The sequence below is a fragment of the Micromys minutus genome (genome assembly GCF_963924665.1).
Source record: "Micromys minutus genome assembly, chromosome: 25".
Taxonomy (NCBI): domain Eukaryota; kingdom Metazoa; phylum Chordata; class Mammalia; order Rodentia; family Muridae; genus Micromys; species Micromys minutus.
The window spans coordinates 29531968-29558953 of NC_137960.1; the positions used below are offsets into that span (position 1 = coordinate 29531968).

General features: G+C 39.8%; 2 protein-coding genes across 2 annotated transcripts in view; one reads left to right on the forward strand and one right to left on the reverse strand.

The window, feature by feature from the left end:
* Positions 1–26986, reverse strand: part of SLC35F1 (solute carrier family 35 member F1) — a gene marked incomplete at both ends in the record, with an annotated part of 400113 nt that overhangs the window by 98714 nt on the left and 274413 nt on the right. The window lies entirely within an intron of this gene.
* On the forward strand, positions 3068–3364 carry LOC308437351 (prothymosin alpha-like; the record flags this gene model as incomplete). Its single annotated transcript, XM_080938464.1, has 1 exon — positions 3068–3364. The coding sequence occupies one exon, from the start codon at positions 3068–3070 to the stop codon at positions 3362–3364; it is 297 nt and encodes a 98-aa protein (XP_080794590.1).

Below are 26986 nucleotides of genomic sequence, written 5' to 3' on the forward strand. Positions count from 1 at the left end.
ACGAAATTAATTAATGTGGTAGTCTCCATGACATATGTTCAATGTGTTCGATGCAACATGAAGAATATGCCTATATGATTTTACTTGTTCTTCAATTGAACACTGTCCTTTAAGAATTGCCATTCCATAATGACTTATGTCTGTCATTCTTTCAGGATCACATTTATCTCCTTAGTAAAAAAAAAAAAAAAAAAAAAAAAAAGAAAGAAATCATTGTATGTTGTTTATTCACGGTTTATATTAGTTATGTTATAATCATGTGATGAATTGTTGGGTATATTACAAGTATTCTGAATGTGAGTCAATCTTAGATATTTTGCACAAGGATTTTATGGTCATAGAAGAAAGATATAAATATGGATCTATGCATAATCAAACTACACAAATTACAAGATACAATAGAAAATCCGAAGAAAGGGTTTACTGCTGACTAGGGTGGTGTAATTGTTTCTTTGAATTGTCACCACGAAATATCATGAGCTCTATATCTTTAACAAGATTAGTATATTTTCCACTATTATGGAGGTTAAAACATCACGTTACAAGTTCTATAAAATCATTTTTGCCCCTTGGGGCCTCTTGTCCTGCCTTGTAAATGGTATCCCTGTCCCTGTATCTTCTGCATTATATTTTTTTCTGTGTCTTAATCTCCTTTTCTAAGGGAAAAATTATACTGGGTTAGATTCCACACATAAATCTCATTTCATCTTAACTATCTATTTAAAGGCCCTATAGTCAAAATCAGTTAATCCTGAGATACTTAGGGATTTTGAAGGAGATATAATTCATCCCATAAAAAGATGTTAAGAAGGATCTTGTACAGGACAGCCCTTATGCTAGGCTCCATTCTAATTCATAGAAACAGTGGTTTTTAAGCGTCCTAATGCTGTGACTCTTTAATAATGCCCCTCATGTTGTGGTGACCCTCAACCATAAAATTAGTTTCATTGCTATTTCATAACAGTAATTTTGCTACTGAGTCAAGGTAAATTTCATGTTTTCTGATGGCCTTAGGTGACCCCTGTGAAAAGGTCATTCACCTCCACCCCCCCCCCCCGTTGGGAGGCATGACTCACAGCTTGAGGACCACAAATGCACTGAAAAACCAACATCTAACTCTACCCTGGCCAATGTGGCTGGTATGGGTTGAACATATATTCTAACATGAACATAATCTAGCATTCAGAGTAGACTAGACAAAGATGTGCTCTACCCCTAACTTTTAAGCTTTGAGTCTGGGGTATATTTCTTTAAACTACAAAAAAAAAGAAGCTTCTTTAAAATTGGATTTTGCTAGTAGGGTGCCAGAATCAAGAGATGTGGACATCAGGCAGCAGGGGTTCTAAAGCATGATCTGAGCCAGCAAACCACACCAGCTCCTCTTCATTTTTCAATCTCCCCTTTAAATTGCATTGCTGTTTGGTTGGTTTATGTTGTTTTCAATAAAGAAAATTAGAATTAAACTTTGTCTCTTGTCATCACAAAGTGCCAGTTGGCACATAGGCCAGACACAATCTTCCATACATCATGTGGTTTTGATGGTAGTAATAATTAATAATAATGTATCTGCAAAACAATAAGAAAACAGAAGCCATATGTTGCTCCATGCCCCCAGGAGACAGCGGGTCTGGTTTTGGATGCCATGCAAGGTTAATTCTATATAGTACTTGAACTGGAGAAAGACGCCGTTCAAGGTGTGGCAGTGTATACCCATAATCCCAATACATGGGAGGCAGATACAGGGAGATAAGGAATCCAGGGAGTCTGGGTTTTATCTTATGACATGAAAACAACTGAGTGATATGAAGCATTTGAACGTATCAAGAAAACAGTTCTTTCCATGTAGTTAAAGAAGTTAAGAGCTACATAGCCTTTCTGGGTTTACAGAACAGAACATAGAATATCTGAGGGCTTTTGTAAGACTTTTTCTAGTCTCTAGCTCTACACATCAACCAACACAGAGCAATGCAGTTGCTGTGGAGTTGAATTTACAGAAAAGCATATGTCTGTTTTTAGGAAATATAGAAACAAATCTTGGCAGGTCAAGGTGAGTTGAGATGTTCCGGTGAGTGAAACAAAGGAAGAGTTAGAGCTGGGCCCAGAGACCGAATTTCCCACAAAGTCTTCCTATACATTATCTTGTTGAGCTTCCACCGTTCCCTACAAAAGCCCCTCATCCCTCCCGAATCCCCCTCAGTATAACTTTAAGGTTGACAGCCCCTCTTCTAAAGATGATGATCCTTGAATAAGTCTGAATCATTCCTACCAACCTTCACCTCCCTAATGTTACCTTTTGAGTGCTTAGCAGCCCCAGACATTATTCTCCTAATAGTTAGCTCTAAATTTAATTATAAGGAGCGATAATCACCCAGAGAGGCAAAGACTAACCTGCCAACTTTTCCCATCCCTTCAAACTCCTCCAGGCAGAAGAGCTCTCACAGATGGGCCCTCATTTGCATAATTATCTGTTCTTCTTGCTTCAGCTAAGCATCTTAGGGCACCACTGTTACCTTCTCTGCAGACCACTAAGAAAATGTGTGAAGATTTTTCTTGAAAAAGCAACAGTGTCGATCAAACCTTGGGAAAGGTAGAATCAGAAATGTGTTCTGCTGCTTTTCGTCATGTAGATGGTCCTAAAAGATGGAAGAGAGGGGAGTCTTGGAAAGTAAGCATTAAATATGTAAGGGCTTAACTATCTGTAAGGAAGTGAATACAGACTCCTCATAAAGACTTCTTAAAGGGATTGTGCCATTCTAACAGGTAGGGGCCAGCATCCTAAAATTACTGTCAAGACTTCGGAAATATTATGGTTTCAAAAAGTGGAAAAATAGGTATAGGTTCTAAAATGTGACAGACCTAGATTTTGGACAATTTCACTTCATCTCTTAAAATATTTCGTTCAGACTGGCTGCTCCGAAAAGTCATCTTTGTGTTGTTCCAGAGTGGTGTTCGAGCTCACTGCAGCCACCTTTGCTGCCCACCACCTCCTTGCAGCAGCTTTCTCACTAGAGTCCTGGAACTCCACTAATCCCTTACTTGCAGCATCGGACTACCGACTTGCCCCACCATGTCAGACACGGCAGTGGACACCAGCTCCGAGATCAAAATCAAAAACTTGAAGGAGACAAAGACGGTTGTGGAAGAGGCAGAGAATGGAAGAGATATACCTGTCAATGGGAACACTCAAAATGAGAAAAATGGAGAGCAGGAGGCTGACAATGATGTAGATGAAGAAAAGGAAGAAGCTGGGGAGCCAAAGGAAGAGGAAGAAGGTGACGGTGAGGAAGAGGATGGAGATGAAGACGAGGAAGTTGAGGCTCCTACAGACAAGCAGGTAGCTGAGGATGATGAGGATGAAGATTGACACCAAAAAGCAGAACATTGATGAGGATGACCAGACAGAAACAAGAGGAGCTAACTGTGTGTATGGTGACCTATTAATCCTACACTTCCCCTGTCAGAACTTAAACATGGTCACTTTCAAATAGAGAAGCAGGACCCGTCTGCCCTCAGCAGGCAGTGCCACCCACAACTGGCATGTGCTCTCCACCACCCCACCAAAACCACAACATGAATTGGCAACATGGGAGGAAAAAAGAACTAGAACTTTCTAGATCCTGCTTTTTTTTTTTCTTAAAGGAAAAAAAATATTTAGCTTAGAAAGAGAGAGTTTAGTTTGAGGTAGGGTTTTACTACATAACTTAGGCTAGTTTTGAACTCACTACCCTCCTACACTGTTCTTCCAAATGCTGAGATTACAGGCATGGACAACACAGGCAGAAACAGTTACTTTTAAAAGCATCTTGAGAAAGGCTCCATTAGCCAATGCAAAAATGTCTGTGATGAAATATTAAGTATACAAAAAGCAGGTGTGAAAACTGTAAATATAGTATGACTTTAACTATGTAAAATGAATGAATCCACACTCAAGAAGAAAAAGAATCGAAAAATGACATCAAAATTTGATCAGAAGGACCAAACGCTCAGCCCATCTGCCACGGGCAACAGTGGAGATCCAGGGACGCAGGCCTGGTGGGACTGCACTGTGAGTAGCCAGGGCTCAGAGAGGTCTGGGCCGAGCAAACGGAAAGCGCCCCCTCCCAATTGGTTCAGGGGAACAAGAACTCTGCCTTAGGGACTTGGTTTCCACACGGAGGGCAAATGCTTGCAGACCAAATACTTAGGCCATCTGCAAACAGGAACAGCAGAGATCCAGGGACACAGGCAAGGTACATGGGAGAGATGGGAATCAATCACTGACAACAAGACCATATATAATCACAGACAAGATGGCAAGAGGAAAGTGAAAGAACTTACCCAATGGAAACCAAGACAACATGACAACATCAGAACCCAGGTCTCCCATCACAGCAAACAGCAGAATGCCAAATGCTGGAGAAAAAAAAGACTCAGACATGAAATCATACCTCAAGAGGATGTTAGATATTCTTAAACAAGAATGGGAGAAAAAGCATAAAGAAATAGAAGCTTTAAAAGAGGAAACATGAATAGCACTCAAAGAACTCAAAGAACTAGAGGAAAACAGAACCAAAGAGATGAAGAAATTAAAGAAGAAATTTAAAATGGAAATGGAAGCAATAAAGAAAATACTAAAAGCAATAACCCTGGAGGTAGAAAACCTAAAAAAGAAATCATTAGTAACAGATGCAAGCATCTACAACAGACTCCAAGAAATGGAAGAGAGAATCTCAGGGGCCGAAGACAACATGGAAAACATAGACAAAACAGAGACGATGCAAAAGCCAAAAAGCTCCTAACCCAAAATGTCCAGGAGATCCAGAACACAATGAGAAGACCAAACCTAAGGATAATAGGAATAGAAGAGGGCAAAGAATATCAACTAAGAGGCACAGTAAATATCTTCAACAAAATCGCAGGAGAAAACTTCCCTACCCTTAAGAATGAGATGACCACGAGCATAAAAGAAGCCTTCAGAACTCCAAATAGGTTGGACCAGAAAAGAAATTCCTCCTGACACATAATAGTCAAAACACCAAGTGCCCAAAGCAAAGAAAGAATACTAAAAGCAGTAAGGGGAAAAGGTCATGTAAAATATAAAGGCAGACCAATCAGAATTACACCCGACTTCTCAACAGAGACTATGAAAGCTAGAAGAGCCTAAACAGACATCATGCAGACCCTAAGAGAACACAAGTGTCAGCCCAAGCTGCTATACCCAGCAAAACTATCAATCACCATAGATGGAGAAACCAAGATATTCCAGGACAAAACTAAATTTACACAATATCTGACCACAAACACAGCACTACAATGAATTATAGGTGGAAAACCCAATACGAGGAGGGAAACTACATCCTAGTAAAAACAAGAAAATACCTAAGCAAGAAAACCAAAAGAAGAAAGACACACAGTCAGAATTCTACCTCCAAAAGCAAAAATAGCAGGAAACAACACCACTATTCCTTAATATTTGTTAAAATAAATGGACTCAATTCCCAAATATAAAGATATAGGCAATCAGACTGGATACATAAACCGAATCCAGCATTTTGCTGCATACAGAAAACTCATCTCAGAGAAAAAGACAGACACTATCTCAGAATAAAATGTTGGGGAAAAACCTTCCAAGCAAACGGCCCCAAGAAGCAAGCTGGAGTGGCCATTCTAATATTGAATAAAGTAGATTTGCAACTAAGTGTTATCAAAAAAAGATAAGGAAGGACACTTTTTACTCATTACAGGGGAAATTTGTCAGGAGGAACTCTCAATCCTTAACATATATGCTTCAAATACAAGAGCACCCATATTCATAAAAGAAACCCCACTAAAGCTCAAAAACTACATTGTGCCCCACACAATAATAGTTGGAGACCTCAACGCCCCATTCTCACCAATGGACAGATTATGGAAACAGAGACTGAACAAAAATGCAATGAAACTAGCAGAGGTTATGAAACAATTGAAATTAATAGACATCTACAAAACATATCATCCAAAACCAAAAGAATACACTTTCTTCTCAGCACCTCACAGCACCTTCTCCAAAATTGACCATATAATCGGTCACAAAACAAGCCTCAATAGATATAAGAAGATTGAAATACTCCCACGCATCCTATCAGATCACCATGGTCTAAGGCTGGTCCTTAAAAACAACAAAGAAAACAAAAAACCCATATACACATGGAAACTAAACAGTGCTTTATTTAACGATAGCATGGTCAAAGAAGAAATACAGAAAGAAATTAAGGATTTTCTAGAATTTAATGAAAATGAAAACACAACATACCCAAACCTATGGGATGCAGTGAAAGCAGTACTGAGAGGAAAACTCATAGTTCTGAGTACTTCCAAAAAGAAACTGGAGAGATTATACACGAGCAACTTGATAGCATGGTTGAGAGCTCTAGAACAAAAGGAAGCAGATACACCCAAGAGGAGTAGACAGCAAGAAATAATGAAACTCAGAGCAGAAATTGACCAAAGAGAAACAAAAAGAACCATTCAAAGAATCAACAAAACCAAGAGCTCGTTTTTTGAGAAAATTAACAAGATTGACAAACCCTTAACCAGACTAACTAGAGGGCAAAGAGAGAGTATCCAAATTAACAAAATCAGAATGGAAAATGGAGATATAACAACTGAAACTGAGGAAATTCAAGAAATCTTCAGATCCTACTACAAAAGTCTATACTCAACAAAGCAGGAAAATCTGGGGGAAATGGATGAATTCCTAGACAGATACCAGACACTAAAGTTAAACGAGGACCAGGTAAACCATCTAAATAATCCCATAACAGCTAAAGAAATAGACACAGTCATCAAAAGCCTCCCAACCAACAAAAGCCCTGGTCCAGATGGGTTCAGTACAGAATTCTATCAGACATTTATTGATGACCTAATAACAATACTCTCCAAACTAATCCACAAAATAGAGTCAGATGGAACACTACCTAACTCATTTGTCAAGGCCACAATAACCCTCATTCCTAAACCACACAAAGACCCTAGAAAGAAAGGAAACTTCAGACCAATAGCACTTATGAACATTGATGCAAAAATACTCAACAAAATCTTTGCAAACTGAATCCAAGAACACATCAATACGATCATTCACTATGATCAAGTAGGCTTCATACCTGGGATGCAGGGATGGTTTAATATATGGAAATCCATCAACATAATCCACCAAATAAACAAACTCTAAGACAAAATCCACATGGTCATCTCACTAGATGCTGAGAAAGCATTTGACAAAATTCAACACCCATTCATGTTAGAATTCTTGGAAAGAACAGGAATCTAAGGCACATACCTAAACATAATAAAAGCAATATACAGCAAACCAATAACCAACATCAAACATAACGGTGAAAAAATTGAAGCAATCCCACAAAAATCAGGGACTCGACAAGGCTGCCCATTCTCCTTCTACCTACTCAACATAGTACTGCAAGTCCTTGCTGGAAAAATTAGGCAGCAAAAGGAAACCAGAGGGATACAAACTGGAAAGGAAGAAGTCAAAACAAAACTGTTTGCAGATGACATCATAGTGTACTTAAGTGACCCCAAAAATTCTGCCAGAGAACTTCTACAGCTGATAAATGAGTTCATCAAAGTGTCTGGATATAAAATTAACTCAAACAAATCAGTAGCCTTCCTCTACTCAAAGGACAGACATGTGGAGAAAGAAATTAGGGAAAAGATACCCTTCACAATAGTATCACAAACAATATGAAATACCTTGGTGTGACACTAACTAAGCAAGTGAAGGACATGTATGACAAGAACTTCAAATCTCTAAAGAAGGAAATTGAGGAAGATCTCAGAAAATGGAAAGATCTCCCACGCTCATGAATTGGAAGGACCAAAATTGTAAAAATGGCCATCTTACCAAAAGCAATCTACAGATTTAATGCAATCCCCATCAAAATTCCAACCCAGTTCTTCATAGAGTTGGAAAGAGCAATGTGTAATTTCATCAGGAATAGCAAAAGACCTAGAAGAGAAAAATTCATTCTCAACAACAAGAAAACATCTGCGGGAATCACTATCCTTACCTCAAGCTGTATTACAAGGTAATTGTGCTAAAAACTGCATGGTATTGCTACAGAGATAGGCACGTGGATCAATGGAATAGAATAGAAGATCCAGAAATGAGCCCTCACATATATGGTCACTTGATTTTTGACAAAGGGGCTGTAAACATTCCATGGAAAAAGGACAGCCTCTTCAACAAATGGTGTTGGTCCAACTGGCACTCAGCATGCAGAAGAATGAAAATAGACCCTTTCTGATCTCCTTGTACAAAGCTCAAGTGCAAGTGGATCAAAGATCTTCACATTAAACCAGGTATACTGATACTATTAGAAGAGAAAATAGGGAAAACCTTAGAACACATAGGCACAGGAGAAAATTTCCTGAACAGAACACTAATGGCTGGTGCTCTAAGGTCAAATATTAACAAATGGGACTTAATGAGCTTGCGAAGTTTCTGTAAGGCTAAGAACACTGTCAAGAAAACAAAATTGCAACCAACAGAGTGGGAAAAGATCTTTACCATCCCCATATCTGATAGAGGCTTAATATCCAATGAATACAAAGAACTCAAGAAGATAGACACCAGAGAATCAAACAACCCTAGTAAAAAATAGGGCACAGAGCTAAACAAAAAATTCTCAATTGAGGAATATCGAATGGCTGAGAAGCATCTAAGGAATTGCTTGACATAATTAGCCATCAGGGAAATGCAAATCAAAAAAACCCTGAGATTCTACCATACACCAGTCAGAATGGCTAAGATCAAAAATACAGAGGACAGCCGATGCTGGCAAGGATGGGGAGAAAGAGGAACACTCCTCCACTGTTGTTGGGGTTGTAAACTGGTAAAACCACTCTGGAAGTCAGTCTGGCAATTCCTCAGAAAATTGGACATATGACTATGTGAAGACCCAGTTATTCCACTTCTGGGCATATACCCCAGAAAAGCTCCAACATACAACAAAGACACATGCACCACAATGTTCATAGCAGTCCTATTTATAATAGCCAGAAACTGGAAAGAACCCAGATGTCCTTCATTAGATGAATGGATACAAAAGTTGTGGTATATTTACACAGTGGAGTACTACTCAGCTATCAGAAACAATGACTTATGAAATTCTTAAGAAAATGGATGCATCTAGAGAATATAATCCTGAGTGAGGTAACCCAGTCACAAAAGAATAAACATAATATGCAGCCATTGATAATTGGATACTAACCCCAGAAAGCTCTGAACACCCCAGAAACAACTCACAGACTATATGAAGTTTAAGAAAAACAAAGGCCAAAAAAAAAAAAAAAGAAAAAAAAAAAGAACACTCATTATACTTAATCTTTACACACCAAGAAAACTTTGACTATTTCCAGGTTACATCTTGTTTAACATATACTTTATGCTTATTGAAACTAGTAAGATTTTAATGCATACTATCAAACCTTTAAAAAAATCAACTACTGTCAAAAATGTATTCATTTACTGTTTTGCAAAAATGCTTTTAAAATCTGTACATTTATCTTTGTTTGTAAAAATAATGTTGTTCAATTAAAAATATATTATCAGAGGTGTCTTTGGTTTGATGAGAGCATACATGTTTATTTTATATTTAATTGCACACATTTTCTAAATTTTTCTAATAAGTATCAATAATAATAAAAGAAACTTTTTGTTATGTGTAAAAGTCTTTGTGCTCTAAGCCAAAAAAAGAAAAGAAAAGAAAAAAAACCACAAAAGGGCTTCTTTGAAATAAAACTTTCCTCACAAAAATTTGAATTCTTCATGTTTCAAAACATGTATAAAGAAACCAGAGAATGACTGATTTCCAAATACCAAGTAAATGTTTTGGTCAAAAGAAACTGCAATGTCATTTGTCATGATTTTACAAGCACTGTTCATACTCTGTGATGGGTTTTCACTTCATTACTAGGTAGGGAATTAGAGAGATAAAAATTATTTCCCAGGGTTACATGCCACTACAAAATAAAGAACCAGAGATCTCATCACAGCAGTAGGGCACAGGGGATAGCTTGATCTTGAGCTGCACAGAAGAGGGAGGGGACAACTCTATCAGAGGGCAGAGGAGAGAGAGAGAGAGAGAGAGAGAGAGAGAGAGAGAGAGAGAGAGAGAGAGAGAGAGAGAGAGAGAGAGAGAGGGACAGAGAGACAGAGACAAAAACAGACAGAGACAGACAGAGGCAGACAAAGGCAGAGACCCAGAGAGACAGACACAGAGAGTGATAGAGAAACAGAGTGATAGAAAGAGACAGAGACCCAGAGAGACAGAGACCCAGAGAGACAGAGACACAGAGAGTGATAGAGAAACAGAGAGACAGAGACAGACAGAGAGTATACACCATTTCCCTTCATGTTTCTAGCTTGTTCTTCTATGGAAATTCCTGGCCCCTACTCAGAGACTACATGTGCCCCACCTCAGGAAGAATCATCATCCCAACCTTTGAAGGGAAGTGTTTGCCTTATTTCATGTATTGGATTATATTATACTATATGTTATAACACAGTGCATATTTATTTATACCTTATCTAATTGGTGTGTAATGCAATTAGTGTGGCTGAGAGTGACCTTAAACTTATAATCCTTAGGCCTCAGTGCCCTGAGTTCTGGAACAAGAGCAGAAAGCCTTGTTCTGTTCTCTGTCTGTGCTTCTTTCTTTGTTTCCTTATTTCTTTCCTCTCTCCCTCCCTCCCTCCCTCCCTCCCTCCCTCCCTCCCTCCCTCCCTCCCTTCCTTTCTTCCTTTCTTCCTTTCTTCCTTTTTTTTCTTTTTCTCCTCCTCCTTCTCTTCCTCCTCCTCCTCCTTCTCCTTCTTCTTCTTTTCTTCCTTCCTTTCTTCCTTTTGGCACAAGTCCTCATGCACCCCAATTTCTCCTAAACTCATTATACAGTCAAGGATGACTTTGAACTTCTGATCCTCAGTCCTCTTTCTTTCACCTCCTGAGCATTACATGTGTGTGCTGCTACACTTGTGTACTGGCTGGTTTTGTGTCAACTTGACACAAGCTAGAGTTATCATAGAGAGAGGAGCCTCAGTTGAGGAAATGCCTCCATGAGATGTAAGGCATTTTATCAACATGTGATCAAGGAAGAAGGACCCATCCCATTGTGGGTGGTGCCATCCCTGAGCTAGTAGACCTGGTTCTATATGAGAGCAGGCCAGGAGAAGCAAGCCAGTAAGTAACATCCCTCCATGGCTTCTGCATCAGCTCCTGCTTCCTGACCTGTTTAAGTTCAAGTCCTAAATTTCTTTGGTGATGAACAGCAATGTGGACAGTGTAAGTTAAATAAACCCTTTCCTCCCCAACTTGGTCATGATATTTGTACAGGAATAGAAACCCTGCTTAAGACAACTTGGTCCTCGGATGTTGGACACGGGGCTTTATATGATAGGAAAGCTCTCCATCTAAAAATATATGTGCACACATGTGACTTAGAATACTTGTGTGTGTGTGTGTGTGTGTGTGTGTACAGAGAACAATGTTGATTGTCTTACTTTATTGCTATCACATATTATTGTGAGACAGACTTTCTCACTGAACCTGGAGCTCACCAGTCAGCTAAACTGGCTGGCCAGAAAGCCTTCACATACTATTCTCTTGTCTCTACTTCCCAGTGCCGAGATTATAGGAATGCACTGGCGTGTCTAGCTTTTTACATGAGTGCAGCAAGAGAGCTTATCATGCTGTTGTCTGACTGTCTATGGTGTTATCCATGTTTTTAATAGCACGTTATATCAAAGAACAGTCTGTCTTCCTGTTCCTTGAACAGCAAACACGGAACCTTTCCCCGGGCACCCATATCTTTATATTTGGTGTATGAATCCCAGCCCCCATTTCTCATTGATTTTCTCCCCTCTCTCATTTTCTTTGTTGATTTTATTTTATTGTGAAAGGGTCTATGCAGCCACAGCTGACAACCTGGAAGTGTTCCTGCCTTAATTTCTGATGAGCCGGCAATGCAAGCATATGCAACCACATCCGGCAACACAATTTTATGTCATTTAAATGTTGATCATTCTATCAAAAATCTAGTTATTTTATGCATGAAAATATACATGGATGAATGTATGTGTGCCATTCCTTTATTAATAGAAGGTTTGGTACAAATAGGACATAAAAGGTAAAGACTACTCTGATACTGGGCAACGTTCTCAATCCTTGAGAACCAGCTCTATGATTTAGGCTTCTCTTGCTTTGTTTAATAGAAGATGAGAGTGATCAGTCTCATCAGACTCACATATTTTGGCATCTAAGTTTATGTTAAACTTCCTCCTTGACCTAAAATAACTAATAGTAACCAGCATGGCATGTAGAATCACCTTTAGCATCGATAATTCTGAACAAGTTTCCCATCTTGGAGACTGCTACTAGTACACGAGAAAGAGAGAGGAGAAGAGAGATAAAGACAGACAGACAGGCAGGCAGGCACTCACACACACACACACACACACACACACACACACAGAGAGAGAGAGAGAGAGAGAGAGAGAGAGAGAGAGAGAGAGAGAGAGAGAGAGAGAGAACAAGCATATAAACAAGCTCCATTGTGTATTTCAGTTTCAGCTCTGGAATTACACACATTAGTGTAAGGAGAGACTATCTCTAGAGATGGAAAGTGGGTTTTAAATACTTGAACATACTTTCTTATTTTCTAGAACACAGTTGTTAAGAAAATGATAGATAAGCAATAATATTATATTGTACTAAAAGGTTTTCTTATTTTAAAAACACAACTGTTTGAGAAGAAGAGTTATGTCTAGAGAGCTCACACCCCTCTCTGTTGTCCACGAATAACAAGGCTTCTTTTCAGTCATCAGTGTTTCATCGTTAAAACAATGTTTATCTTCAATTTACAAACTCACAAAACCTGACCAAAATACTGACTCAGTGCATTAAGTGAAGAGATATAAAGAAAGAAACTAGACTAATTTTGAACACTGTCTTAATTCTTCAGCTCAAAAATCTGATTTTTTCTAATCTAGCATATTCTAAACAGAAACCATGCATGTCTTTACAGATCACATAACTGATGCCCCAGATGGCCTAGCTGTCTATGGGAGAAAATAAGAGTTACTGCATTTTGTGCACATTGAATATCCCAGAGGAAAGCACTCTAAAGAGGCAGTGTCTACACTGTAAAAATTGCTTATAGTAGAAAAAACTTTTCTTCTCTCTGTAAAATTTCCCTTGCTTCAAACAACAGGTTTCTGCATACCAAGAGGTTTCCATTTATGCAGCGCTTCTGTGCACGAGTTCTTAGTGGAGTGCATTCACAAGGCCACTGCCAGCCAGGCCTGGCTCTCCCAGAGCAAAATAGCTGTTTCAAAGACTCTTTCAAATGTAAAGTGGGATTGTTTGTATGTTCTTCCCTTGAAAGAAGAAACTTAAAGTCTTAAAAAATTCAACCCTGAATTGTTACATGGGTAACTGGAAGGGCCAAGTATGGTTTGGGCAAAGGCCTCTCTATTCAGGCCCTCAAAAAGGAGTAGATAGGTTTCAAGTTCAGAGCTGTACATTCCCTAAATCCTCTTTCCCTCTGTGAATGCTATTTCTGAAGTTCGATGTTGTTTATAGCTTATCTGTTCCATATGCTTTCTCAGTCTGGTGGAAATTAACTTCATTATAAGGTCACATTTTACTCATGTACTGTACAGCCAAGGTGGCGCAAGGCACTCATTGCAGGGTTTTGTAGCTCCATTTGGTTTTTGTAAGAGACCAATTTTATCACGAGAGGTTTCTCACATCATACAGTGTCTATAAATCGGAAGCTCTGGAATATGGCTGAAGTCAAATGGAGATAGAAAAAAGGAAAACAGGAAGAGAAGCCCAAGAGTGAGAAGGAGAAAGACATAGGGAAGGAAAACAAAGCCAGGAAGCATAGAGAAAAAAGGGCGGTTAGCTAACTCAGTAGGCAAAGAAAAGTATGAGATAGTAAAGGCAGAATATGAGCATGTACTCAACACTTTCCAGTCCTGCATGTATGTAAGAAATATAACATGACATTTTTCCGTATTGGGCCTAAAGCTTGGGGCCTCAGGGAGTGAGGAGAGATGGAACTCTAGCCAAATTCTCTGCCACTGAGTTGCATGAACTCTGATCTGCAGTATAATGATTTGATATATAGTGAATGAATCCATATGAATAGCAATGCGATTTAACATATACATTATTTCACAATCGCTTCTTTTTTCATCAGGGTGTGGTAAGAGCATATAAAACCCAAGCCACTTAAAAAATCTTCAATGTATGTATTTTGAAAACTATTATTCTTCATTCATAGTACATTAGCTCTGAAAACTTACTTATCCTAGTAGAGGACCATCAATGATCGAACTTAACTCTGTTGTTTTCTCTGGCTTGTTAATTTCCAAATTATGGTTACAAATCTTTTTGACAATTTTGTACTTGAGTACAATATTTATATCATTTCCACCCCTGCTTCTCCACTCACTAATGCTTCCTTGATTTCCCCAAGTCCCTCAAGTTCAGGACATCTTCTTTCATTATTATCATATATGTATGTGTGTGTGTGTGTGTGTGTGTGTGTGTGTGTGTGTGCCTGTGTGTCTAGAGATTAGATAATCTATCAGAAAACTCATTCCTAAGAAAGACTGATTCTTCCCCTCCATAGCTATGATTGCCTTCATTTAGGGTTAGGTTTTGTTAGATTTTCCACACTTCCAGATTTTATGGACATGTCAACTAGTGTTGTCATTGTGGAGATCTTGATTAGGCAGGTATATTTTAAAGTTTCATGGATACAGTTACCCAGTCACATTCTGAAGACATGGTCTCTCAGCATAAGTCCTCGTCTTCTTCCTCTTATCTTTCTGCCCCCTCTTCTGTGATGTTCTCTGACCCTTAGGTGTAGAAGTTGAGTTATAGATGTACCAACTGGGGTTGGGCAACCATTGTCACTTGTTCTCAGTATTTTAATTAGTTGAAAATTTCTGTAATGGCCTCTGTCTGCTACAGAATGAAGCTTCTTTGATGAGGGGTGAGAGAGAAACTTTATCTTTGGGTATAAGGATAAGTACTCCTTCTGAAGTTAGGTATTAGTACTGATTTAGGAAAGTGGTAGGAGTGGGTTGCTAGGGTCTATGGTTTCACCACACGTGAGTAGTTGGATAAATGTACCTGGAATGAATTCCCTCCTGCTGAGTTGGTCTTAAGTCAAACTCGTTACCACCAAGATACAGAAGCCACATTCCATCTTTGGAATATCTTGCCATGGTGACATTGTTATTCATAGTGCCTTAGCTTGGTAGGATCCTAGATTACTTTTCTCCCTTGGCAGCTTTCATAGTACTTTCTAGTACTGTGAAACTGTTCCCAGGGAGGAAGCTTCCAAATCAGATCCAGTTTCAATCTCTCCAATTTCTGTGTCCAGAATGTGTGATATGTGTAGTGTCTTTAACAATAGGAAGAAACTCTCTGAGCCTGCTGGGATCAACAGCAAATAGTCTATGTTATTTTGGGAGTCTCTTCTATTCTCCTGATAACTTAAACGGAGGTTCCTCACATCCGGGACTGAGCTCTTTTGTGAATTTATGGCTGTTAAAACATAACATAACCCTAGGGGGCACACCTTCATTTAACGTGTGTGTTTTCACATATACATGTGTATATATAAGCATTTTAAGTGAACATAAAACTACATTTCCCTGTATCTTTTTCAAACATCAGCTGTAATATCTCTCTTCTTTTCCTTCACTGTTCTCAGCTAAATCCCACCACTGTGATTGGTATGCAGGTGAGGGAAGGTACAAGATAAAGCAGGACCTGTGATTGGGCAGTGAAAAAGATAGGCAGGGACAGAGTTTTGCAAAGGCAAAGGAGTGAGGAGGAGTGAGGAGGAGGAGGAGGAGGAGGAGGAGGAGGAGGAGGAGGAGGAGCAGCCAAGATGGAGGAGGAGTAGGATGAATCATCCCTGTGTGGTTTTAAATAGCCACAAGTAGCTATGAATATCTTATAAGGAATAGAATATTACAGGTCAATTTGTCTTATCTAGGTGGGAAATTTATATCAATATCAGTTGGCTCAGAGTTTATTGTGTGATGTTTTGCTTTATGCAGCAACTCAAGTTCCAGAGAAAGGTATAGTGACAAGACCCACCAAGCCAGCAAGAATTGGGTTGTGTGGGGCTGGTGTGGAAGCAACCCACCACAGAAGAGCAAGTTAGGTGGAGAGGTTTTACAAGCTCCAGACCAGAGAGTCTACGGAGATGAAAATACCCCACTAGTGCCATGTGGCCCACCAGTGCCAGCACTAGTGTGATATACTGCCTAGAACCAATCTCTGATTTTTTAAAAAAAAATATTTACTGTTATATCCCCTCCCCATTTTTCCCCTTTTCCCACTTCTTAGCACCTTTTTTTCTAATGGCCTCCTTTTTATAATTCCATCTCTCCACCACTCCCACCATGACCCTGTGTGAGAATTAAAGCTTCTTGAAAAGCCCAATCCATGGTGAGTATCTGCAGATTGGCCTGTTAGAGTTTCTGTGATTGTGGAGAACTGGAATGTTGAAGAATAGATTGAGAGCTGAAACTACCTTGTGTTGTCTTTAATTCCCTTAAAAGACGTTTATCACCCAGCTCTGGATCCGATCTAACATCCTTTTGCTTATCAAGTAAAACCGTTGGGTGTATTAACTTAGCTGACCACTGGTTTCTATCACCAGTTTCTAAAATGTCATCAGATGGCATCTAAACCTATAACATCAATTTCCTTACTGTGCCATAATCTAGCTGTTTGGTTTTACACAAATGTATGTGATAAAGGTATTGATTCATGATTGTCTTGTTTTGTAGTTAAAGAAAGTTTTTGTATTTATTTCCACAGTGGAATATGCTATTTAGGGAAAAGTCAAATCTGTCTTTCCAGTCACTGTTCAATAGTTTAGGACTCAGGACCATTGACCTCTTTATCCTGTTGGAATGAGACATGTGTTATATATACAGTTTGAGTGTGAAATGTCCTCCACAGGCCCTGGGGGCTTCACTGAAGCTGGGGGCATTATTTTGGCAGGTAAAATGAACTTCAGGAGCTGGATAAAGTATGACTATTACACATCTCACTCTGTTCTCTATCTTCCATGAGCTCAACAGCCCTGCTAGGTGAACAACACTGCTACATGGTCCTACTGCCAGAGTGTTTTCCCTTACCATTGGTTCAGGATCCACAGGGGCAAGCACTGTGGACCAGCTCCAACCATGAGCCAAGATAACTCCTTCATCTTTTAAATTGAGTTAAAATATTAAGTTGGTTGTGGTGTCACAACAATAAAACTGATTGGTACAATTTGCTTATTCAGTTTATTTAAAATTTCATCATTGCAAATCTAACATACACATCTCATGGTCATAATTGGAAGTGAACTCTCATGCCAGTAGCAATAAGTACAATAAGGCTTTGTATCATAAGCAGCCTAGACCAATGGTCAACCAGCATATGATGTGACCAAGACTGCTAGTGATGCACCCCCCTTGGACTTCGCCTTTATTCCTTTTTCAGTATAAACTTGGCTTTGTCTTCACAATATAACCATAATGAAAATAAAGTCCCTTTCCTCTTCACCACCAATTTATAATGTGTTCTTCATTTGATCTTCTGTGACAGATGGCTGATACTTCGGACTCTCCCTTCCCAGATTGCTGTTTGACTGATACTGCCCTAATAAATCTACGTAATTAAATAAAGGTGCGCCCCCTGGGGTGATACGCTCTTGACCCCAGCAGCCTCATAGAGCTTCTTCTTATTGCTAAGTACACCACAATCATTCTACACAAATACGACATTGTTCTCTTTGTTCTATGTCTTCCCATTCCTTGTCTCCCCATTTTAATTTTTGTTTCTGTGTTACAATTTCTTTCTTACTATTTTTTAAAACATCTCACTTACAAATGAAGTCATATAGTATTTTTCATTCTTTAGCTTATGAATACTATTCCATTTTATATGTATTGATAACTTCAAGTTAAATACAAACTTACATTTATCACAACAATATTGTCATGGAAACAAAACAAATGAAACAAAAATAAATTCAGAGATACCCCAACTATATATGGTCAAATAATATTGACAAGGATACCCAAGATACACAATGAGAAAAATTCTCTCATATTAATGATGTTAGGAAAACTGAATTCATACAAAAAATAAAATTAGACCTTTTATCCCACATACAAAATTAATTGCAGTGGATTAGAGAACTAAACATAAGACAGACACTGGAAAACTTTTTACTGTTCATCTGGAACAATGGTGGGTCAGAAACTACGAGAGTGGCCAGCCAAAAATTGAACTAACTTGAAGCCCAAACTACAAGTGGGAGCCCATCACACACATACACACACACACACACACACACACACACACACACACACACACATACACACACACACAGTCAATGAAATGATTCCTAATGATATTCTGCTATACTCATAGATTATGTCTAGCCCAATCATCCTCAGAGGTTTCCTCTGACTGCTAATGGGGGCATACATAGAGACCGTTATTCAAACACTAGTCAGAGTTCAAGGAACCCCATGGAATAGGGGAAGGCAAGGTGGTAGGAGCCAGAGGGATCAAGGACACCAGGAAAACACAGGTGTCTTAGGGTCCAATGTGCTGGGCGCTCCTCCATCACTAATTAATTAAGAAAATGCCTTACAGCCTGATTTTATGGAGGCATTTTCTCAACTGAGGTTCCCTCTAAGATAACTCTAGCTTGTGTATCAAGTTGACATAAGACTGGATAACACAACAGCTCACAGAATCAACTACGCAGGGCTCATAGGTGCTCAGGGATGCTGAAGTGGCAATCACAGATCCTGCATGGGTCTGTGCTAGGTCCTTTGCATACATGCTGTGGGTATTTAGCTTGTGATAATTATAGGACTCCTAACAGTGATTGGCAATTGGGGTGCCTGACACCCCAATTTTCCCTGCCCTTGGGACCCTTTCCTTCCTATTGCGTTGCCTCATCCAGTGTTGAAATGAAGCACTGTGCCTAATCTTATTGCATCTTGTTACACCATGTTGGCTTGCTATCACCAGGAAGCCTGCTCTTTTCTGAAGGATAATGGAGGAGTAGTGGAAATGGGGAAGAGGGAAAGTAGGAGAAGGAGTATATTGGGGGGGGGGCTGTGGCCTAGGTATATCATATGAGAAAAGAATATATTTTAAAAGAAGGCGAGAAGGAAGAAGAGGAGGAGGAAAGATAGAGAAAACCCTTTGGCTTTCTGAATGAATTTTTAAATGTTGACACAGGGACAGGAAACTAAAAAACCAACAAATTGAACAAATGTGACAAACTGAAAACTCTGTGTACACCAAGAGAAACGATCAAAAATATGAATAATAGGAAAATATTTGTGAACCATATATGCAGTTAGGGGTATACATACATATATGTGTGTGCTTGTATATGATGTATATGTGTATGTGTGTGTATCGTGGGGCAAGTGGACACGCAGAAGATCTAGTAACAACTGGTTGAGTGAACGCAAACCCTGTGAAACTCAGAACTGAGAACGGTAGAAGTGAGACCAGCTTTCTGCCTACTTACTTGGTCTTGAACACATAACCATGATACCCTACTGAAAGGAACATAGCAACCTACATATTGCATAAAAACCTAGAGTTCTCCATGCTAATAAGGTATCTAGATAGGCTTAGAGTGTTCAGCCAATAAGCTTCCCTTCCTGGGTATTCCTTCTTGCAAAAGATATTTAATTTCTGGTTGACCCTGAATATGGTATATGCATTCATATTTGCCATCAAATCAAGAAGTTTGAACAAGTATGGTTCATCTCTTCATCAAGGATCACCACGGGGGAAAGGGGAGGGGACTGAGTATAAAGAGCCACACCCAAACCTCCTGAAGGAGGCCCTTTCTCTTCTAATGCCTCCAAATTCTCAGCTCTCACTAGGAGCCAAGCCAGGTTCTGCTGTCCTACCCTGTCCCAGGCTCTGCTTATCTGGTGAGTGGGTACCTTGAGGAGAAGCTCAGACCAGGGACCTCATTCCTATCTCCCAATGGTTTGGCATTGGTGCCTGGCTACACAGGAAGCTGGGAACCATGGCAATCTTTGAAGACTCTGCTGTTTCTCACTTCAGGCAAACTCGAACTGAGGATCCCCATTACAGACTGTGTTCTGCCTCCCCTAAACAGCAGGCTGGTGGCAGTTTGGACACCCCAGTAACAAGGCAGACACATAGCCCAGCAATTGCAAATGAACATATTTATCCCTTACTAGATATATGGTATATTCTCCCTCCCTCCCTCCCTCCCTCCCTCCCTCCCTCCCTCCCTCCCTCCCTCTCTCTCTCTCTCTCTCTCTCTCTCTCTCTCCCTTTGTGTGTGTGTGTGTGTGTGTGTGTGTGTGCATGTCTGTGTGTCTAGACAAGTGAGACAAGGAACACTAACAGAAAATGAATGCTGACAAGGTGAGAAAAATGTTCATTGTTGAAAAATGTTAATTGCTAACGTGATTAGGGTGGTCTCTCAAAAAAATAAAGGGAAAAAACCCTCCCACATCACCTACGGCAGAACCAGAGTTTCTATAGCTGTAGCAACAAGAGAGCAACATGGTCACTCCATCCATGTATGTTTGCACCCTACTCATTATCAATTCAGTCCTAACACTCAAGATCTAGAAATAGCCCAAGTGTCCAGTACTAAATGAATAGAGAGATACCTGAGCGGTCATGGAGGAAGAGAGAAAGGGAGGGAAGGAGGAAGGGAGAGTGTTTATAGATATGTTATTTAGCTTTTAAAAAAGACTTTTTCAGAGTAGCTTGACTTACCAATGTTTCCACAGCTTAAGGGACTTCAAGGAGAGGTGTACATTATTTTATACTGTCTTTTTTTCTTCGGGTGGACTTTGGCAAATGGACACTTTGAAAGACAGCACAAGCATGGTACTGGAAAAGGCATTTTGGAGGAACTGGTAAATGTGGAACAGAGAATAGAGTGAACATTTTGTAGGGCGCCTGAGTTGGGGAACCCCCATTAGTCTTGAGTTTTGTTTCACAGCGTTTGTCAAGAGAACAGCACAATGAAGCAGACTTAGAAGTAGAGTCTTTGGGGAGAGCTGACTGACTGTTCAATGCCTGACCCAAAGTGAATTAAACACACTGTGCAGCATTTCATAAAGGAGCCAGCGTTCAAGCTGTTATTCTTGAAACTACTATGTCTGGAACCATCCAGGGACAGTGAGTGACCTAAGTCAGCATCTTCTCATGTGAAAATCTAGCAAGCAATTCATATACAAGGAGTCAGGGGGAGTGCTCCCCGCTGCTTGTGACAAAGACTATTTTTAACTCCCAGTTGAGAAAATTTTGCTTTCTTGCTCATGCACCTTTTAGTTGAATGTGCTTCCTAAAATTGAAATGACTCATTAAAATCTGTACATTGAGGGGGCCTGTGGTTTGGTTCACACATTTCTAAGAGATGTGGTTCATCTGGAACCTTCTGGAAAATTCTTTCTAGCCACCCACACCCTGAATAACTAGAGGAAACCTGACTTCTGAGCTGTCGAGGAAACCCAAACAGAGCCAAAACGTAAGTGTTCTTATCATCAAAGAAAGCCTGTCGTGACCAGAGAGCAAACAGGAGTAAAAAAGCAAGAAAAATCTACCTTCTTTTTTAAAAAATTTCTTTTCTACATACATGGCAGAAAACTGCATTTGTGGGTTGGTCACAATTTCAAGCTCCGTCTTTTTTGGCATCTATTTAGGGGATTTAGGGGAGAGGGTGGATTAATGGGATGCTTGTCAGTCTCTGTAAATGGTGAAGGGGCAAAGGACTGGAAATGAAAGCATGCTCTCAGCACTGAGGGCTCCATCTGACAGAAAAGAAGGCCCAGTTTCTGCGTTTCAGTGGAGGGAAAGGGCAGAGAGAGAGACGGGGGAGGAGGGAGGGAGGGAGGGAGGGAGGGAGGGAGGAGAGAGAGAGAGAGAGAGAGAGAGAGAGAGAGAGAGAGAGAGAGAGAGAGAGAGAGAGGAAATGCTCACAGCTCACATGCTTCCCTTGCACAGAGTGTTGCTACATGAATTATCTCATTTCACAGTTTGACTCAGAAAGGAAGCATGGGTAGTGAGCAATCCCAACTGCATACTCCTGAATCCCAACTGCGTACTCCTGAATCCCAACTGCGTACTCCTGAAGAAAATGAGGTCGTTCCGGAAGGTTGCTGGTGGAGATGGAACGAGACCGAATGAGACCTGGATAGAAATGGACAGAGGTTGATACTGGGATGGTGCAATCCTTGGGGGATTAGATGACTGGTTATAGAAAGTTGCTTCCATTCCGGCTTTAGAATACACAGTCCAGGTCCTAGGAGGCTGGCTTTGGTTTAAGTTAGCTAGAAAACCTTTCGTCTGACAGGAAGGGCTGACAGTTTCCTTTGGTGATGCAAACAGATCTCTTGAGTTTATCACCCATCCTGGGAAGTATTTCATGTGGCCTAATTTAGATAGGCACAGACTGTTGCTCTTAATGTTATGGATGTTTGTTTGTGTGTGTGTGTGTGTGTGTGTGTGTGTATTCACCTGAAACAGAGACCCACTGTGTACTCCAGGCTTGTCTTGAATTCATAGTCTTCCTCCTTCCACCTTCCTGACACTGGCATCACAGACAGGCACCCATGTCCACATTAACGGCCTCTTGCTCACTTTTAAATTTCTAAAAACTAGCTTGGTACATGACAAATCAAAGCAGCCAAATAAACAAATCCTTTTGAATTAATGTTAAGAGCAACGAACCAGCACATAGATAGTATTTGAAATGTGGGCAGACTCGTTCCCAGTAAAATTGATCAACATTAAAAACTTATTTTTACCTTACATATTTTTGTAGATTATATTAAAATTAAAAGTAATTTGTTTACTTCATGTATGTGGCTACACCATCACTGAGGGCACCAGAAGAGGGCATCAGATCTCATTACAGATGGTTGTGAGCCACCATGTGCTTGCTGGGAATTGAATTTGGGACCTCTGGAAGAATAGTCAGTGTTCTTAACCGCTGAGCCATCTCTCCAGGCCCCTACCTTAGACAATTTTTGTTGTTGTTAATTTGGAGATTGGAAAGGGAGTAGGGAAGACAGTGACTTATATGGCTTTTTTATAGAATAAATGATTTTTTTAATGCAGATACTATATCATGAAAAATGAAGGAAGCTGAAGCAAAATCTACTGTGGTACCCACCTGGAGCTGAGCTCCTGAGAAACAACTGAGGAGTAAATCTGATAGGGGATGCTGGGAATGCTGCTCACGAACACAGTGCACCATTCTGCGCTATGCTCTGTGCTCAGTGTGGGTGGAATAAATTCAGATCTTCCTCCTTTCTTGGCACTCATGTCGAAGAACGAGCATTTAGCATCCAATGTACAGAGGCAACTCCAGACCCGCAGGGCACAGGTTATCACATGTGCACATACACACATGCATGTGGTGAATACATGTATGGAAGACACAACTGTAGACATTGCTACACAGAGAAGTCAAACAGGTCATTTGCAGATATATGTCCCTGACTGGAGGCCACCAAGAGTAAAACTTAGATGGCTCAATTTTGTATGTTGCAGGTATATGTCAGAACAAAGTCTTTATGAAAATAAATTGTGTGTGTGTGTGTGTGTGTGTGTGTGTGTGTGTGTGTTTGTGTGGTAAGGGGCTTGAATAGAGAGTTGAATGAAAATGAAATAATACCATTTTGGAGGTATAATTTGAATTTATTCATGCTAGACAACTGTGGCGTTTTGAATAGAAACATCCCCCATAAGCTCATAGATTTGAATACTTGGTCATTAGGGAGTGGTACTACTCGACAGGGATTAGAACATGTGACCTTGTTGGGGGAAGTATGCCACTGGAGATGCAGTATTGGGTTTCAAATGCCAAAGCCAGTGTCCAAGCCAGCCCTCCTTCTTCTCTTCTACCTGCTCCCTGTGGAGATGTAGAACTCTCAGCTCCTCCAGCACCATGTCTGCCTGCATGCTGTCATGCTTCCCACCATGATGATACAGACTACACCCTTGAATGTAAGCAAGCCACAGTTAAGTGCTTTCTTTTATAAGAGGTCCTGTGGTCACAGTATCACTTCACAGCCACAGAATATGATTAAAACAACAACACATATCAAAATTTAATAAGTAGATTTGTTTCACCTAACAAGAGAAATCTAACCTTTGGCATCACAGAACATAAGACACAGGAGCTTAGAGAGACCAGTACTCACAGACACAAGTGCCTTCCACGTGAGTGATGGGTGGAGGTACAGCCAACTGAAGGATGCCGTGATGCTTAGGAGTGAGCCACACCTCATTGTCTTGGTATCCACCATTTCAAGTCTAATTCTTAATAGAATCTGGATATCTATATTTTGAAGTGAAATGCCCTCATTTTAACACTGCTTTCAAATATTCTGGATTTTTATAAACATTGTACAGGTCAAATACAGTATTATCTATAGTCTAGAATTGCCCTGTAGACTGTCAGTTTGCTAATTCCATGATTAAATTATAATATAATTCTCTCTCTCTCTCTCTCTCTCTATATATATATATATATATATATATATATATATATATATATATGTGTATGTATACATACATATATATAGATAGATAGAGATAGATAGAGATAGATATAGATGCATATAGATAGATAGATATAGATATAGATATTTGTATATATACATACAAAATGGATAATCAGAGAATACCTGAAGCTGTAAGGAATAGGTGCCTCTCACAGGAATCTGCACCTATATTGAAGTTGCCATATGGCTGAGGAGAACTAGGTACTTTGGTTTTGGTGTTTCTACTCATTTTGTAGCTAGTGGCTCTTTAGAGACTTTTTTTCTCCATCTGTGTTTCCACTCTGCTTACTCTTCATTCAGACTGGTGCCAGCTTTGTTTTAGTGCCCAGGGAACTCAGGCAGGGACGGTGCAAACATAGCCTATAAATCTATCTGGCTTTTATTTCCCCCAAGCCTGAGACTACAGAAGTCAGTTGCAGAAGTAAAGGAAGAAGGATTTTCTGTTGTAGCCATTATGGGATAACAAAGGGATAAGTAGCTCTTATTTTCTGCCATATCCAAGAGATAAATTGCTAGCAAAGCCTGGTGGCATAGGATTGTAATCCTAGCTAATCTGTAGGCCAAAACAAGGCCTGCTGGGCAATATAGTAAGAACCTATGTCAGAATGAATAGTAAAAATATGTCTGGGGATGTACTTGAATGATAGCAGGTTTGCTTAGCATGCATATGGCCCATGGCTCAATCCCAGCATGCCAGAGGTAGAAGAAAAATAATATGTTTCAGAGGAGTGAGCATCCTTGATCTCTATCTCTTCCCAATATTATCGCTAGAGCATTCAATCACAGGGCTCTGCAGGCAGCTTTTAAAAGCCTGCATACCAAGCATGCCATCAGACTTGACAGTGGGTTGTCTCCTGCTGACTGGAACCTGTAACCACAGCCACAGAACCTTTGCCTCATTCCTGACAAAGGAAAAGATCTCAGAAGACATGCAGGAAAGGAGAACCCCAAGTGTGACCAAGGTGAGGGATTTTCCTCAAAGAAGCAGCTAAACTCAGAACATCACAGAGACTGAAAAGAATCTTGTCTCCTTTACAGGTTGCACCTGAAACCCACCAAGTTTTGTTTGTAGGTTTGTGTGGTTGGTTAGTTGGCTGTTTTCAGGGGGCACCTCTCTGTAAACACTTAGGTTAAATGCTTATCAGGAAGAAACAGGAGAGAGAAGTTGGGACACTTGTCTTTCATGGTCTCTGGATACTGGAGAGGGAATGTCACTTAGAATGTTTCTCTCCTTAGGAGGATACTAGAGTACTCAAGACCAGAGCTTAGAGACACTGCAACTAGACCTCTGAGGGTTCTCTATGCGTGGTGGAGTGTTGTCTAGAAATGCTTGAGAACCTCTCTTCATACCTATTACAAGATGCATTCATACTGCAATGGATGGGTATGTGTGGCTGTCCTATGGTTCTTACAAATAGTGTGTAACAACTTGTGTTCTCTGACCTGTTTTTAAAAATACCACACTCAAGAAAAATCTAGAAATATCTAAATCTCTCAAAAGAATTTAAACCAGTTCTTAAACGGTGTGGTGGTTTGCCAGCAACTGTGCAGAAGTCTCTGTTGCAAAGATACTCTATTCTGAAGGTAAAGATGGAAAGAAATTGATTTCTGATTCAGGGAGACACATAAAATGAATGAGTAATCAAAGATTAGTGAGTATTTTACTTCTGAGGAGATAATCAAAAAAGGAAACCAAAGCGAGAGAATGACAGCAGAAAGAATTCTGGGTTCGTGGTAATTTGCAAACACATCTGCTAATATAAAATTAATTGCATTCACAGACACTGAGTCTATCTAAACAGCATGACAGGCTGTCAGGTTGTCTCTTCTGGAATAAACCAGTTTAGCATTCACATTCACAAGAACTTACTGGGCAAATTCATACTTTAAATTCTAAATATGTATTTTGAAAAATGGTTGGAGTTTTATTTGTTTGGTCATGTTTTTGCTTTGCTTATTTTGTTTGATATGTTTTTTTTGTTTTTTCAGTTTTTGTTGTCATTGTTTTATGGTTACTGTCAAGCATTGAATGACAATTTCTAGTACTGTCATTTCTTGGGTTCTGTTCATGTTATCCCTGAGATTCTATGTGTATTAACAGCATACCTTCATTGTTGAGGATGCCTTCCAAGTGTGGAGGTGAAATTTGCCTCAAGCTTTAGCCCTGGACTGGAGTTTCAGTTTAAACTGTGACCATGAAATACAACTTTGCTGCCAATCACTGGCTTCCTATTATGGATTTCAAACCTTCCACCAATCACACAGGCTTACTGTGATAGAGCCAAAGCCACTGAGAATGCATTAGAAAAACGAGTGTCTCCATTGTGGGTAGAA